We start from the raw sequence: 16,817 nt of genomic DNA on the forward strand, positions 1-16,817 counted from the left end.
ATGGAATTTCTTTTCAGTATCCGCTCCTGCTCAGCTCGCCATCGCCACCACCGCCGCCTCTGCATCGTCATCACCATCTCCCCGACTTCTCTGTAACGGATAGGCCTCACCTCCGGAACGGAACTGACTCCAGTCTGCTTTCGGTTTGGCCATCGCGAATGCCAGCGCGTCGAGCTCAGTAAGAGCGTGGCGTTCACGACGTGCGCTTCGCTGACCGCTCCGAACACGCGTTTGTCGTCCTCGTAATCCCGGATAAAGTTCCCGGCGATCAGACGCGATTGCCCCAATCCGCGCTGTCCTAGTCCTATCGTTCTCAGAGCGAAAAAAAAAAGATTCAAAGAATACGCGCGCGCGTGTGCGCGCACGCGCGAACGAAGGACGGGGAACCCTTGACGAGTGGAGTCGAATCAGGATACCGCATGTGACCGGGTTGGAAGGAATGAGTCCAAATAATTCGGCGGATCTACGAGAAAGAAGCTCGATGTTCAAAACGAGCCTGTAAGAGTCTTCTCTGATAAAGAACGATCTCGTTTTTTTTAAACGAAACGATTCGATTCTTCCAGTATTATAAATAATTAGGTTAATATATGTGAGTTTTAGTGACATACAGAGATATTAAATCTCTCCAGACAGATTGTTACGATGTGTTTTCCCCGTTACATCCACGGCACTCATATTTACAACGATACAAATCGATCATGCTGCGATCCTTAAAGTAGTGCTAATTAGTGATTAACCGTGATTGATTTTACTAAAGACTTTTGCTACGATCGAAGTTACATTAATCGAAATTCGAGATCGACTGAAAAAAAAAGAATGAAGCGGAGCGCACGGATGAACCTCCGTTCTTCTTCCGTTTTGGCGCGAAGCTGAGAAGCAGCCTGGCGTTTCGCGATGCTCGCTCGACTCCACTCGATCCTCGTCGAGTGTTTCACTCCGTCCGTGCTTCACTCTACTTACTGAGGCTGACCCTGTTCGTAATAATTAATGGCGTTAGACCTGGGCGAGTGCGTGGCAGCGGTTTACTCATGCCTGGCCCCGGCGATAAGTATGTACATACGCGGACTCTCGGGTATCCGTTCGCGTCCGCGAGTAATGCCATAGAGCGCTCCGCCGGTTATTAAACAATTTCCGCGCGCAATTGAACACGCTCGTAATTAACGACGTTGTAATTAACGGCGTTAGCGCATGCAGATCGCTCGTTGAAGTTACACTCGTACTATCCGGCGCTAGACGCGAGACGCGGTCCTAATTGATCATTAACACGGGGGATCCCATCGATCTCTTCTGCCCTCCTTCGCTTTCGGTCGTGACTTCGTCGGATATTATCATTATTGTATACAGCCCCGGCAGTTTGTAAAGACCCGGAACATACTACTCGCGAGGCGAACGGCGCAACGGTTGGCTTAAGTCTCATCAGGTCGCAATGCTCCCGAGAGTAGTTGATACGCGTCTCTGATAGCCTCGATGTGCACTGGGATGATATGATTGAAAATATTCGAAAGGCTCGAGCGTAAGCCTAGCACACGTCTAGGCACACGAGCGAGAATTTGACACGCGAGCGCAACGGAATGGGGATCATAAATCATTAATGCGATCCGGCATTCCTCCGTTAATGAGATCCCCTCTCATGAAACGAAGCCGGAGTTGGTTTTCCCAAATGTTGAGCATCAAGAGCAGCCAACTAAGCTTCACGTGGCTCGCCTTTCAATCAGCTTCAAGTGGAATCAATTTCTACATAATTGATCTACCGCTTTGATAAATACGTTTCCCAATGCTTGGAACAGTAGATAAATCATGTAGTTTTACAAATATATTTGCTTACTGACTACATCTGTTTTAATTTTTGTGTAAAAAACATAGAAAATCGTTTGAACAATCTCGTTTAAACAATCCTTGTTCGAGCAACCTCGTGATTCAATAAAAATTCCGTCTATTCGCGGAAATTCGTTAATAAATTAAGAATTCATGTAGAACAGGCTGAAGAGACTAATCGGCCTGGATCGGTTGGAGGCATGCGAGTGTCATTTAATCACGAGTGTGGTTTTACAGGCGCAGCCGGTGAACCCTAACCGAGACCGCGGGCACGGGTGCGTGACTGCAAGGATGCGCGCACGCAGGAGACGGTGCGTGATGTTTCGGTGACAACGACGACGGCGATCACGACCACGACCACGCACGCACGCGAGCTCACACGTATTCACACACGTGTACCCGCGCGAGAGAGAAAAGAGAGAAGAAGAGAAAGAGAGAGAGAGAGAGAGAGAGAAATAGAGAGCCAGAGACAGCTGCCGATGCCGCAATGAGGCTGGGCCCGATTATCCTGTCGTGGGCCACGGCCACGGCCGGCTGGCTGGGCCCGTCGAGCGGAATCACGGTGACGGCGACGGCGATGGCGCGGACCTCGCGCTCTCGGGACTACGAGCTCTCGACCGAGTTCTTCCTGGTGCCGTCCGAGATCGGGCACGGCCTGGCGAGCGTGGCGAGCGTCATCAGCGTGCCGGCACCGAATCGGACGATCACCGTCTTCAGGACGCCGCCGGGCGTCAGGAAGAGCCAGGAGGTGGAGATGCGACCGACTCCGAAGTCCTTGCTGAAGCAACGGCCCTGGGCACTGCCGCTCGCCGCGCTCAGCGCCGCGGCGATGCTCCTTATGGCCGGCTTTGAGGTCTTCGTGTTGTTCAAGGTGGGTCCGGAATTATTTAACGATTAATGCATTTATTAAGTTCTCTTTGTTCGCTCGTTGTGAATGCTTTATTTCTTGCCTAACGGATAAATAATTTTTCCTTGGATTTCTCAATAAATATCGAATATTTCCTGAAATGAAATTCTATGAGTATAGTCAGTATATATATATAGAAATTTCATTATACAGAGTATTACATACGTATCTTTATAATTGGACTTTGCAAATAATATCACTCTCGATTAATTCATCATCATTTGTAAATCTTTTTATTTTACTTATTTTATTTGAGTTATTATATTTGATTTCAAATTATATCTGTTTTATTCGCACAAGTCCGTCTCTCAATCCATTCCTCCTCATATCAGTTTATATTCCACACATTCACCATATAATTATCCTGCCTGTCTATTTACTATTTATTTTTTTATAATTTTATCAACGTTTATTTTAGATTTTATTCTAGAGCATAATAAATTAAATATTGTCATCCGGTCGTTAGCTCTCGCGATATTCTAATTTCACTTTTCCGCGTCGATCGAAAAGTGTGCGTCCGAAGCGACGTTGAGATAAGGGAACTGGTCCCACGGGTGAAATGGAACGCGTAAACATCGACAAGATTTGTCACTTAGCGATCGCGCAACTGCGGGATTAATAGAGCTCGGAAAGGAACTCGCCTATCGGCCTCTCCCCGCCGACCCACTATTAATCGTTTTCGTTTCGACAAGCTCCAGTAACCGGCGCCGAGGGAATTTCGCCGAGACCTAGGCCCAGTTTACGCTCACGTCAGACCGGCCCCGGTTTTCTATCCCGCGGCGGTCGCACCCTCCGTCGCGCTCCATTGAGCACTCGCGGCGAGAAAGGCCAAGCTAGCTGAACGCTGTCCAATTAATTGATATCGGAAATTCGGGATTTCAATTCGAGAGAAAGTAAATCGAGAATGAGATTGAACAAATAAAATTAAAGTTTGATTAATATGATTGATGATATACAACAATTCACGCGTTAAAAATTTAGCGTTTCATTTTATATTAGGCCTCTTTTTTCTCTCTCTTTCTCTTAATAATATATGAGCTATGAAGATTTATTTATGAAAATATATGTTGTTCTCGTTTTTCCTTCATTCATATATTATATATAAACGAAGAATATGGAATTTTAGTAGTAAAAAATAGTAAAAGGTATGGAAAACAACTGATTAATTTGTAAATATGAAGCGAATCTGCGAGAAGAAGAATATCGGTTATTTTAATCGGTGAAATTAACATCGGCCCCACGTGAGCTCACTTCAAGTTTAATCCGCACATAATTATGACGCGCGAGCTGTTACGGTCCACTCCGCGCGACTCGCATTTTGCGTCTCGATCCTCTTTACGGAATTAATATCGCGTGAGAGCGATATGGAGATCAGTATTTCCAGGATACTTGAAAATGCACTCTTGTATCTTGCGGAGTACGCGCCAAACCACCCGAGTATATCAAATGACTCGACGAAAGTGCATTTTGTACTTTAAATGTAAACGTATAGCATGACAAAAATGTATGGTATACGAAGTATAGAACAGCGGATATATTTAGAATCAATTAGTCAGAACATTGATATCAGCATCTCGATATTATAACACAACAATTATAACAAGCGACTTGAAATCTTGTTCAAAGAGCTAACATAAAAAACTTTTAATTAAAAAATTATTTTTTTTAATTCGCAAAATAATTGTTTATTTTTTATCATTCTCAATGGCATTGTTCTAGGCTAGAGCAACGGCACCGAACAGACGACACTTGTTTCTGGGTCAGGCGTTGCTCTTGGGCCTCTTCCTCCTGGCGGGTCTCTCGGCCGCGGCCTCTCTCAGCCAAAATCCGCTGTCTTGCGCCGCTTTCCGGTTGGTGGGTCTCCCCGCCGCCCTCGTATTCGCCGCTCTGCTGGTCAAATGCGTTTTCCTGCTCTCGTTGAACAGCGGGGTGTACCTGCCGGCGCCCTATCAGGTGAGCAATCATATACAGAGTATTCTAGAATCACAAGCGATTCATCGACTAATTTAGCATACCTACGTTTTTGACAACTACCGTATTTTTAATAAGCGACGAAGACCCATTGATATCAAGAATTTATTTCTCGTACAAATAATTATTTTGATAGAACATCGAAGCCTATCAAAATAGCTAGTATGGAGAATTGAAAGTTAAAAAGATACTGAAGAGTCCATATCGGTCGAAGAGGTGGCGAAATTATTTTATAACGCGTGAAAGAGGAACATCATCGATAAGACGCTACACACGGCTAATCAAAATAGATATCACGAGATGCACACGAATATATAAATTATAACGTCATTTTATTCGTCTTTTCCCGCGGAGAAACTCCGCGCAGCGGAGCGACGCGCTGACGATCCCCGTCGATATTTTTTCATCGCGTGCGCACCGATCCGGATATTCATCTCGCATGGCCATTTCTATCGTCGCGAACGAGTCCCGGATCCTTCCATCCAGCCTTCTCCCCTCGACTTCCCCTTTTCCCTGCGTTGCGTCATCGTACCGTACGCGCGACGATTAATTATAGGCAAGCGCGCAAGCGCGAAAAACCACGGAGGCAATTATCGCGGCGATGTGTTGGTGCGCACGCTGAATGACAGGCGTGGCAGGACGTGCACTTCTCGCCCTGCGGAGGCCTCCTCCTCACAGGATAAATATCCATTTTTCACGTTCGACGTGCTCTCTCTCGCCTACTCCGGCGCTTCTCGGTGGATCGCTTTTACGAGGTCTCCAGGAGAACTTTTCTTTAAAAAAAAAAAAATAAAACACGCACGTAAACGAAATCGGTACGATCTGTACGCGGCTGACAAGATGCGCCTACTACCCGGTGAAATGTAATTACATTCGCGTAATTGAGAACGCTGCCGTTGAAATGTTTGATTAGAGGAAAGCGGTGGCTGGCCGATACGCGCGAGTGACATTAATAGGATTTTAACGATGTAATTATAGCCCTTGTATCTTCTCCGTGTCCTTAAGACGCGAGGATATATAAGAGCGAGAGATTAAATTTCCAGGCGAGGAGAACGCCATACACACGGTTGAAACTTGGAAATTTTCCACGGGTATATCTCTCGAGTAGGCCATTCCTATTTCTCATATGTCACGGCGGCGTCTGACGTCACGGCGTTAAAAGAATGCACACCGGCGGTGCCGATGTCACCGCAGGCCGTTCACCTTTAATTAAAGGCGATCGACCAGGGGTAGACGGCCGCGTGAATCTTATATAGAGGGGAAGAGTGTAATCGTGCGAGGGCCTTTCTTGTCTCGGTTCTCGATGCTGCAGGCGCTGGTGCTGGTGTTCGCGGTGTTAGTGCAGGTGGCCATTGTCGGGCAATGGTTTTACGGCGAACCACCTGCGGTGATCCAGGTGCAGCAGCAGCAGCAGCAGCAAGCGACGGGCCAAAGCTCGCCAACGTCCATCACCTCCTGCAGGACTCCACTCGGACAGATAGTGGCTTCCCTCGGGTAAACTTTTGCGAAATACATAAAACTCTCTCCGTTCCCCCAATTCGCTCGAGAAACAAGTAGTCGAATCGATCAAGCCAATTTATCCCCGCGTCATTCGCGTTATTTAATAATCTCCGCTATTATTCTCCAACATTTTGTCTTTAATTCCCTTCATACTTTGATCGAATTGTTCAAATTGATTAATATTCTCAAGACGCGCGACTCAGCCTGACGATCCTGGTAACTACCTTCGCTATAGGTAAACGAAACCCGTTCTTTCCGCACGTGAACCGTCTTCTCTACGTGAATTCCAGGTATCCCGGAGCGTTATTAGTGGCAGTGGCGTGTTTAGCGGTCCGTGCGCGGGGCGTTCGGGACAATAATCGGGAGGCGGCCTTCATCGGCCTGGCGGTCGGCCTCTCGTTGCCGATTTGGATCTCAAGCGGGATCGGCACCCTCGCGGCCGGCAGCGACGGCGATCGAGAGGCCTGGCTGGCTTACGGCCTGCTCGCCACGTCGCTCTTCGTCTTCCTCACGATGTTCCTGCCGAAGGGACGTCAACTAGCTGCCCTGGGTCGCGAAGGGCCCGCCGCGGTCATTCGCGATCGCGACGACGGCCTCAGCTCCCTCCCCGGCAGCGGTTACTCGCCCTCCTTCTTTCACTTCAAGCCCGCGGAGGCGTCCCTGAAGAGGAAGATGCATTACCACAGTGCCGGTAGGTCGTGCCCTTTTAAATAAACGGATAACGAGAATGAAGCCGTTCGCAATAATGATACGTTGAACAGAAGATGCGCAACAATATTATCGCGACGATCTCTCTCTCTCTCTCTCTCTCTCTCTCTCTCTCTTTGCTTATCCGAATATCCAAGTTTCTCTCATCGCGCACGCACGTACGTTTTGCGATTACACCTCTCGGGAGCTGTAGCGCGCAACGTTTCTCGTTCCGATTCGTTTGTTCGATACCCGCGGGGTAGATCTTCAGGTCAACGCGCGGTACCCGCGCTAAAAGTGCGGACAACGTAATCGCGCGCCGAATAACGGAAATGCGGTCACGACCGGCGGGATCGCCGGCGCGTGAAACGTGAATAAATGGATAAACGAGAAAGTAAATAAACGGAACATGTATTTTCGTTTAAGAGAAAAAAAATGGAGCGGCAATTCTCGCGATCGATGACGCGGAAATGTTCGCGATCACGATAATTGCACGCGAAGGTACGCGTGCGTCACTTAAGAATCAAGTTGCAAATATACATATTGCTTAAATCTGATCGAAGATCCTGATGTCCCTTTGAATCGTGAATCATGGAATAGGGATGACGAGCTTAATCGAGCGTAATTAACTGACAATCGACTAAGACAGCGGTCTCCAGAGTAGATAGTATCGCATCTCGCGTATAATTATTCCTTCCCTTACCTTCTCTCTCTCCCTCTTGGAATTATCATAACGTGGAAACTTCTAATTATAGATCGAGTCGCACTGGTCTCGTCCGGGATACCCGGATGCAGCGCCTGCAGGCACGGAGGAAGTCCCATATACTCGGACGGTAAGCCGTCATTATTTATTTTCAGAATCAGGTTGATTATTATTACGTGCCGTATGTATAAAACCGCCCTGTTGCGCGTCGTAACGTATCGCGGCGCAAAGACCCCGTCGTAGGTGCCCCGGGACGTTCACCGGGATTTTCACCGCGGTTACGGTACGGTCGTCGGTGTCCTTCGCGTCACGCAACAGCGCATTTAAGGCCTGTGACGAGGTACCGACAAATGTGACATCGATCTAAATATGATATGTTATAATTAGCGTAACGATCTTAATCATTTCACGTCCAGGGGAACATGTACGTTTTAGCATGTTTAAAAAATCAAATTTCGGTGATATATGTGTATTGAGTCATTAAGGTCAAATAGGGTTATTAATTATTTAGGGCAATTTTATTTTAAACTTTAATAAAAGAATATATGCGATGGATATTGTTATGAAATACCAAGAGTTATTTGCATAAAGTTGGAAAGTTCTCGGATTAACCGTAAAAGCTTTGAAATAGCGCACAGTGTTACTTTCGCGTGACGAAATATATAATTCTAAAAATATAAAATTCTGATGATATTTACACAATACATAAATACTATAAATTAAACTTTCGAGCCTCATGTATATTCCCTTATCATAGTCATATATAGTTAATACTTTCAGATACGAGATATGGAATATGGGTTGAAAACTGTTGTACTTTACTACCCACACTTCTTACCGATATGTATTTATCATATTTTTTTATCTCGCTTGATAAATTAAATCTTGCAATCTTAAAATCATTTTAATAGAAAAACTTTCATTTAGAATTTAAATATACTTTATCTTTTGCATCCGCAATATAAGATTCGTTATCTTGAATTTTTACGTTTCCAACGACCGTAGAACATTTAAAAAATAATTGTCCTAGATATGCTTCTCTTCTAAAAAAAAAAAAGTCGGACGTGAAACAGTTAAATGACATCATTATTATATCCTTCGAGATCGGACTTTTTGTTTCAAAAGAATTTGATTTTAAAATTTCGGGGGCAGTGTGCCGTTCTGTGCAAAACTTTTCCCGTTCCATTTTTCATCTTCAGCTGAGAAAAATTTATTCAAACATATATTCTTCCACCGAGAGAGTGTTCGCCGTATACGTCGGTATCGCGCGGTGTATATCGTCCGCAGAATCTCGACACTTCCTGTCCTGCCCGCGCGCGCATTTCCTGGCCCGAAACTTTTCCTTCGTCACGCTAACGTCCTCGGCGACCTTCACCTCGAGGTGCGAACGAACGAAAGAGAGGAAAAGCGACGGAAGGGAGAGGACTGCGGGGGACACGGGTCGCGCGCGGCGACGAAGAAAGGGCGGAGAGGGAGAAAGTCCGAAGCGGAGGTCAATCGCTTCTTGCTTCGCGATGTTGGAGACGCGCGGGGGAGGGAGAACGAATCCCGTTAGATTGGACCGTGTCGCTAACGACGACGCTAATCGCGGTGACAAAAATCCGCCGCTAAGATGGAATGGAACGATCGCGACGGATCTTGCTCGCTCCGATCAGTAATATCTTTACAAAGACGCAGCGGCGGGCTTTTCCTCATCTTTCCTCGTCCGAGAATCCGAGTTTCCAGATATATTTCCCTTTGGAGAGAACAACAATACCGTATAAGCGGGAGTTTCACACTTTCTAGAGACACATAATGGAAAAGCGCGCGCGTACGAGTTTCTAGATCCTATTCAGTTTTATTCGAAGGGAACGCGCCATTGTAACGGGGTCGCGCCGTTACTCGCATTACAAACGAATCAAGAGAAAAAAACAAACAATTAAAAAAAAAAGGGAAAAGGAAGACGAGAAAGAAAAAGTCTCCCATCGATGCGAATCATCGGCGAATCGGCGATTCATTTCTCAAACGCGCGCGCGCGCGCGCGTTCATACAACACACGGACGGCGTAGATCATCGTTGGATCGTAAATCACAGCTGGGATGACTTTCACCCACGCGCGATACGCATTTACGTTAAAGAGCCCTCGCGCGCGTCCATTCAGCGGGGAACGACGTAGCACACTTTGTAAAACGAGTGCTACGCCAACCGGCCGACGTCGCGGCCGTTAAGCCGCGCGCGATCCTCATGTCGGATCTTCGAGAAATCGAGAAACACGCCACTTTCGCCGGAGGATTCGACAACCGGGGGCCCTCGTTCTCGTAAGAGCGAGAAATTTTTCCGCGGACGTTATCCCGTCGATAGATCGCACATCGCACACGCGCATCCCCCCGGCCGCGATATACGATTTTTCCTTCGCGTTTCTTGCGAGAGACGCTCGTTATTGCGAGCAAGGCGTGAAATATGCGTGAGATTACGAGAGGCGAAGGTCGCTAGCCTCCTCGGACCGGGTACGACGGGCTGGTTCACGATTCTCATTATGCGAGGCACGACATCTCGCTGACACGAGCTTCCTTTATCATTAGTCCGTAGCGCGCAGACCAACGAATGCAAATACGAGAAAAATATAGAAATAGCAGCGAAACTTTTGCTGGAATATAGCGACATTGCGTTGGAAACTGAAGTATTTTTATTTAATATATTATCTATATCGTTTCGCATTGTAAGGATTATTATAATTATTCGAGTTATCTTAATGTACAATTTAAAACAACTATCAGATTTCACTAAAGCGAGAGAGAGAGAGAGAGAGAGAGAGAGAGAGAGAGAGAGAGAGATCTTGTAACTTGAGTATATGAAAATTACGAGAACAACTTATAATTAACAGCTTTATCAAAAAATCATCTATAATTACAATGTATAAGCATTGCTATATACATATTATAACTTGTTATATTATATACAGTTTTTTATATGTAGCATAGTGAAATATATACAATCTTTTATAATATGCATTGTAACTTTAGCTAATCAGATAATATAATCAGAAATATGTATATATTGTCACGACTTTTTTCACTCCCGGACCGCTCCGGGACGTGTGCCGGATCAAAAGGACTTAGGAGAGCGGGATGGTTGGCCTCTCCAGTGATTTCCTCGCACCTCCGATACTCCACGAAATGTTCCAAATGTTGGGCGCCAGACGCGTACATTCGCGTCCACGAAATCGCGAAAACCTAAACGAGACGCAAAACGAAGTGTGGAGGTGCGTGGAATCGGCTAGCTTGACCTAATCACGGGCGGGGTTAATGAAGGGCAGCGCGATTTTCGGCGGGGTGACACGGTAATTTCATACTCAGTCAGATAACAAAGAAAATAACATTTATTGAGTACTGGTTGTCGAGAAAATAAATTCCATAAACAAATCAAGAAATTGAGTCTCTAATAAACACGCTGAAGGCTCTATTCTCACACAATGAATAATTCGAGTCGAAAACCGTACGAAAACTCTGTCGCAATATCTTAACTTAACGCGAGATATTCGGCTCGGGCGCAACGGGGAGGCGCCGAGTCATTTAACCAAGCAAGTCGCGATATCGCTAATAATGTTGGGCGCCAGGTGTGGAGAAGGCCACACCACCTTTGACTCGAAGTACGCGTCGAATAACCACGGAACGCCAGGAAGAACTACGCGAGTAACATCTAAACGCACGAAGCGTGTGAACGCCGGTAATTTCTTAACGCGAATACAAGTCTAACATAATTAATCAATCGGCGGGAACGACATTCGACCGCGATTAACAATGCCATCGACATTCCAACGCAAAATTCGAGATTATCACGAGCCGGGACGCCATAGGACGTAACGCGATTACTACCGGACGCAAGTTTCTCAACGCGAGAGCACAATTATCACCTGTAATAACAAGATCCGAACACAAATCGATACGCTAACACCGACGCTCGAACAAAAGAATTTCCCGACGCGAAGAAACGGTAACGCAATTGACGAAATACCGGCCCGTATGCGGCCGTACCCCAAGGTCGCGAGGACAACGCAATATACTCGCGATATCGAACTCATTAACGCCTATCGCGATCTCCAGGGATTCGCCACAACGCTTGTACCACGGTTCCGCGGCCACGATACCATCCCGAGGCCCTTCGCTCTCGTTATCGATCGCGAAATTACACTCAATCTTAACATACGTTATCCCGAGCGAGAGCGTGCACCGGAGGGCGGTGTCGTGGCTTTACATATCGCGATTTACGGGCAACCTCACCGGTGATATGCCTCCTCCCGGGCTCCTCGCCGTCACCTTCCTCCAACGATCCTCGATCCGCCAGACAATTATCGAAATACCCGACTCGGGGTGGCTATCGCGTATCTTACAAAACGTATCTTGCCGACGGACGACCAGAGAGTGAAAACGCTAGACCCGCTCGATTGCGGAATCGATACGGTACCCCTTCCTGAGGGGCGCGCGAGCCAATCGGGCGCAAGCTTGCAAGCCCGCGGTGTCCCGGCGCAGTGCTGTCGATACGAGATCCTTCGGGGGTGGGCAACGGTCCCTCGGCGGCGTGCGACTCCTCAAATTTTGGTCCTTAGCGGCGGACGGAACTCGGTTCTCGCCGGTGTGCCTCCGGCTTGACCCTGGGGCGGTGATCAGTCACCCCGTAGGTCGATGTTTTGTGGAGATCATTTGCTGAAGCGGGGTGTTTACCCAGCGCTCGGGGCCCCGCTATCGGCGGCCTCGTCCGTCGCTGCCGCATGTGCCGCCCGCCTGCCGCGTTGCTCTCGCCAGCCCGCGATCTCTGCTGCTTCCGCGTTTGCCACCCCTCCTTGGTTATCGATCGTCCTTGATTTCCTTCGCCAAATACTCCCTCGAAGGTTTGCCGTGGTGTGGGTGAGGTGCCGCGCGTATTACATTGCATAAAAAAACAAAAGAAAGTAATCAGAATGCGGAAACGCGATTAAATACGACCCCTGGAGATCTCGCCGTTGCCTCCCTGGTCCGCCCCGGGGCGCGAAATTCCGCGTCTTGTGACGGCGGCGGGGCGCCGCGACGATGCGGCGAGCCGCAACGTCACAATATATAATTGGTTGTCAGTTGGTATTAAATTAATATATTAACGTAATAATATTACATATACTGTTAAATATTATAATTTAATTATAATTTAATAATATAATTTTGTTATTTTTAATTATGTCGAAATGTATTATTTTAATACAAAACTGTATTATTTTAACTTCGTTGATTTAGTTAAATTAACAACATATTGAGTAAGAGCAGTGGCGACCTAGAAATGGTTTAAGTGATTCAAATTGAGCATAATTTGACACTACGAATTTAACGGTGTATTGACATTTATAGCTTATAGTAATAAATGCTATAATGTGTCGTTATATTCCAACAGAACATTATAAAAAAATATATTTATACTTCTCTCTCTCCTGCTCTGCGATATTTTCTTCGTATAAAAAAAGGAATTAAAAAAATAATATTATCTGCGCTTTATAATATTTCTGCAAAGAAAGGTTTCCTCAATTTTTCATAAGAAATTATGTTAGGAGCGTATATCGAAAGAGTTTAATTACAGATTAGGCTATACGCGTGTCAAGGCAAAGACGAACTCGCGTAATCGCCTTGTAACGACAGCTGCGAACGACGAGACCTACTTTAAGCTGACGATTTTAAATTACAGTCGCGCTTAACGCGTACGGCGTAACGAGGGCTCCGTCCCGGTTATGCACAACGCGCGATTTCGATTCTTGCGTATACTCGATACCCACAATTCATTTATTAACGGCGAGGCGAAAATGATAGCCGCTATATAGACACGCGGCACGGAAAGTTACGTCCGGATACGCGCCTCTTCGATCGATACTGAATAATAAAAAGCATTTCCGGTGGATGTAAATCGAGGCGATGCGTAGGGGGGAATCGCGGTGTGCTCCAGTTTTCCGAACGGATTCTTGATTCTCTCTTTTGCAAACTGATTATTCAGAATACTTAAACATTATCAGATGAAACGCAAACACGTATCTCTGTTTCCAGATGTACACGGACCGATGGAGACGTTCGTTCTGCCACCCGGTATGTACTTGAGGCCGGAGGACGCCGGGAATCTCTACACGACCTTGTCGGCCAATCCCAACGTGTTCTTCCAAAGGGCTGCCCATCCCGGAATGATGTACTGACGATGAGACGGAAATCTTATCGTCCACGACAAGACTCGTGTATGAGTGTCGCGTCTTAAGATTAGATTACTCGACAAGCGCGAGTGTTGATCTCTCGTTATTGTAAATAATCGTCGTTATCAGACTTGGTGAACGACTCTGCGTATGCTTCTTTGTAACTCGGACGATCATCGCGGGTGTGTATCCCGCCGGAGAGGCGTACGCGATCAATTGCAGTGATCGCGATCGCCGTGAGCAATGAATGAGCCTGCGTGCTGCGAATCGCCGATGCGAGAGATTCGAACTGGAAGTGTACGCGTCTCTGGAATAAATGTTACGACACATTTTTTTTACATGAGAAACATTATTTTCCACTCATCTTTGATGCTGGCGGATAAGTTTCCCTAATTAACCGGGGAACGAGTGCTTAATTTTGTCTTTTTTCTTTTGCATAAATAGTTACCTGGGATGATTTTTACACCCCAATTAAAGTCATTGTTATTAATTACATATTGCATATTTTTTAGTATATTCTATAATTTAGTATTTGAAAACATGGGGAGACTGGGGCTATGTGTCTACAGTACTGTTATCTGAGGTTTTAAGACGTACCATTGTAACAAATAGTTCAAAAATGCTCTACGTAAAGAGATTTAAAAGTTGTTTGCTTTCTTGCGATGCTTCTCGCAGACGCATACGTTAAACGAAAAGCGAAAGCAATTATTCACATTTTTTGACGGTCAAAAAATTTGCTGTGCGACAGTAGTTTAACTAAAATTAAGGTAAGCAATTCATAATATTAATATGTAGTTATCAGGCGTGAGAAGCGTCAAATCTTAATTCCGCATAATCTAAAATTCGCAACATGTTAAAGTGAAAAAACGTGGTTGGGGCTATCTGTCCTATTTTTGATGGGGCAATGTGTCCACACTTCAATGACGAATTGTTCTTTTATAAATAGATAATGGTGCGTAACTACAAAAAAAAAGACTTTCCTTAAGACGGATAATAAGTAAATATACTCAATAAAATTATATTTAGAGCGATTAAAAGAATAAAAATCAAGTGAGAATCTTTTCGCTAAAACAGCGTTAGACTTCAGGATAAAAGTTCGGGCTCTCACTCGCTACTAAAAAAGTGAGTAGCTACTTGGATCCTGCGATTTAAAAATCGTCTTATTTTAAAAATATACGTCAAATTAATTGCCGCGCATCAGTCCGAAGACCTCACTAAATCATTCAATCGGTAGTAGCGACGGACCGTGTGTACAAAGGGCATGCTAAGCAGGGTATCCTGCCCGTAGGAATCGCGATACTCCTCGAGGCGTGATAGCGATTTCTGGAGATTATAACAATCTAAATGGGAACGATGCCCGTGTTGTCGCCTCAGACTCCCACCTTGAATGAGCGGATTAACGATGATAAAGGCGACGAAAACAGACAGGAGATCGAATATCGCCATCTTAAGCCTTGTGTCCACGGTGCACGGTGCTAGAAATCACTCCGAAATCTCGGATGGAGGAAGAATTGATCAATCACATATAAACAATTCGGCCAATTGATCAATGCATATTGGTTAATTCTTTCACGAGGCTTTAGAACAACCCGGAATGGATTTTAGCTTCTTTCCGTGCTTTTAATATATAATTTTTTTTTCGACAAAAATGACGGTGCGTATCTCAGCCAAACACTGGAAAATGTGAATACGCGGCGCGGTATATCGAATCGGAATTTTTCAAGTTTGATCGACCGTCCGACGGAACGTTCGGCCACGTGACGCAAATAGAAAATATTTCGACAACCCTTATAGAAATTTAATATGAAGCACTATTAACAGTGCTTTTAATAGTGTTTTTAAGTGATTAATTACTAGCCAAAAAATCACTTACAGTATTAAATTTCTATAAGGGAATCAGGCTGTTTTTCGGGCTGGATGCCGCGCGATTCTCTGTAATAATTTGCCGGTCAATGTTTGGCGTGCGGCACTGACCAACGTAAGACACGCGAGAGTCTCGAAAACTTTCTGGATTCCCAGCGAGTTTCCTCGGCGGGTTAACTCAACGCGAACTTGTCGTCGGGATTTGTAAGATTGAAAGACGAGGTGGTTATCTCTGTTCGTCTCGGTTTGCTCGTCAAAATCGTCGACATACCTCATGTACTTTGACGTGAACAATCTGTATGGCTCGGTGATGTGCAAGCCGCTGCCGTACAAGAACTTTCAGTGAGCTAACGACGCCGAGTGCTTCGACACTATGTCCATAACGTCGGACACCCGTCGGTCGGTTAATTTTCGAGGTGGATCTCGCGCGCATCCGCGGGCGAGCTCCATGACGCACACGCAGCTCTACGTCAAGTCGCGTTACGTCACTGTTCGCGCGCGTGAGTGGGGAGGGCGAAAAGTGGGGTGAGAGACCACTGATACCGAAAATAAGATTAACTTACAAGGAAACCTCGCGAACTCGAAAATTCTGATTTTAATAAAACTTCCCACACATGTAGGGGGAGTAAAAAGATGAATTTAGATATTTTTTGTAGCTGCCCAAAAACGGTTTTAAAGGGTGAAACCACTCCTGATATGTAGAGCGGCTTTTTGATTTTCTTGATATATTTCGAAAAGTATTCGAGATATCAAAAAATGTTTCAAATAAAAGTTTTAGGTAAAATCTCCTCTATTCAACAACATTAATATAATATTTTTTAAAAATAATTTTTTAAACAAAAAATTTTTTTTTAAATTTTATTAATGTGGTTAAATAGCGATGTTTTTACCATTTTGCGAGAAGGAAATTATGAATGAAAGAAGGAATTATGAATTATATGTAACATTTATCAGCAATATACATTGACAACCGTTACGTCGACATTTCAAGTGCAAGTTGTACCATTGCGAAGAAATAACCGTAACTCAAGACAGCGCGCACTAGAATGAGGAACACGTTACATTATAACGCGCTGGAAGGGGTGGAGCGTTTCCACGCATCTGCGCAGTCCGCTGTGACGCAACCCTCATCTTCACGAAGTATTACTTTATGGGAAATAAACATCTGTTATTATTATTACGTTGCTGCCATACTC

The 16,817-nt window shown here is 45.4% G+C and overlaps 1 protein-coding gene across 2 annotated transcripts in view; it reads left to right on the top strand.

Annotated features, from left to right (window-relative positions):
- The window catches only part of LOC139814570 (uncharacterized), a 24,069-nt gene extending 9,973 nt beyond the window's left edge, over positions 1 to 14,096 (top strand). The window contains exons 1-7 of one of the 2 annotated variants that reach the window (XM_071780912.1): positions 150 to 498; positions 2,053 to 2,686; positions 4,442 to 4,675; positions 6,006 to 6,187; positions 6,484 to 6,884; positions 7,636 to 7,713; positions 13,622 to 14,096. In XM_071780912.1, the coding sequence (XP_071637013.1) occupies positions 2,303 to 2,686; positions 4,442 to 4,675; positions 6,006 to 6,187; positions 6,484 to 6,884; positions 7,636 to 7,713; positions 13,622 to 13,764 (1,422 nt within the window). In that variant the 5' untranslated portion in view covers positions 150 to 498; positions 2,053 to 2,302 and the 3' untranslated portion in view covers positions 13,765 to 14,096. Of the gene's footprint in view, positions 1 to 149; positions 499 to 2,052; positions 2,687 to 4,441; positions 4,676 to 6,005; positions 6,188 to 6,483; positions 6,885 to 7,635; positions 7,714 to 13,621 lie in introns of those variants that run through there. The other variant, XM_071780921.1, reaches the window with a different exon arrangement.
- Positions 14,097 to 16,817: the final 2,721 nt, after the last annotated feature.

The sequence above is a fragment of the Temnothorax longispinosus genome, chromosome 1, assembly GCF_030848805.1.
Source record: "Temnothorax longispinosus isolate EJ_2023e chromosome 1, Tlon_JGU_v1, whole genome shotgun sequence".
Lineage (NCBI taxonomy): Eukaryota > Metazoa > Arthropoda > Insecta > Hymenoptera > Formicidae > Temnothorax > Temnothorax longispinosus.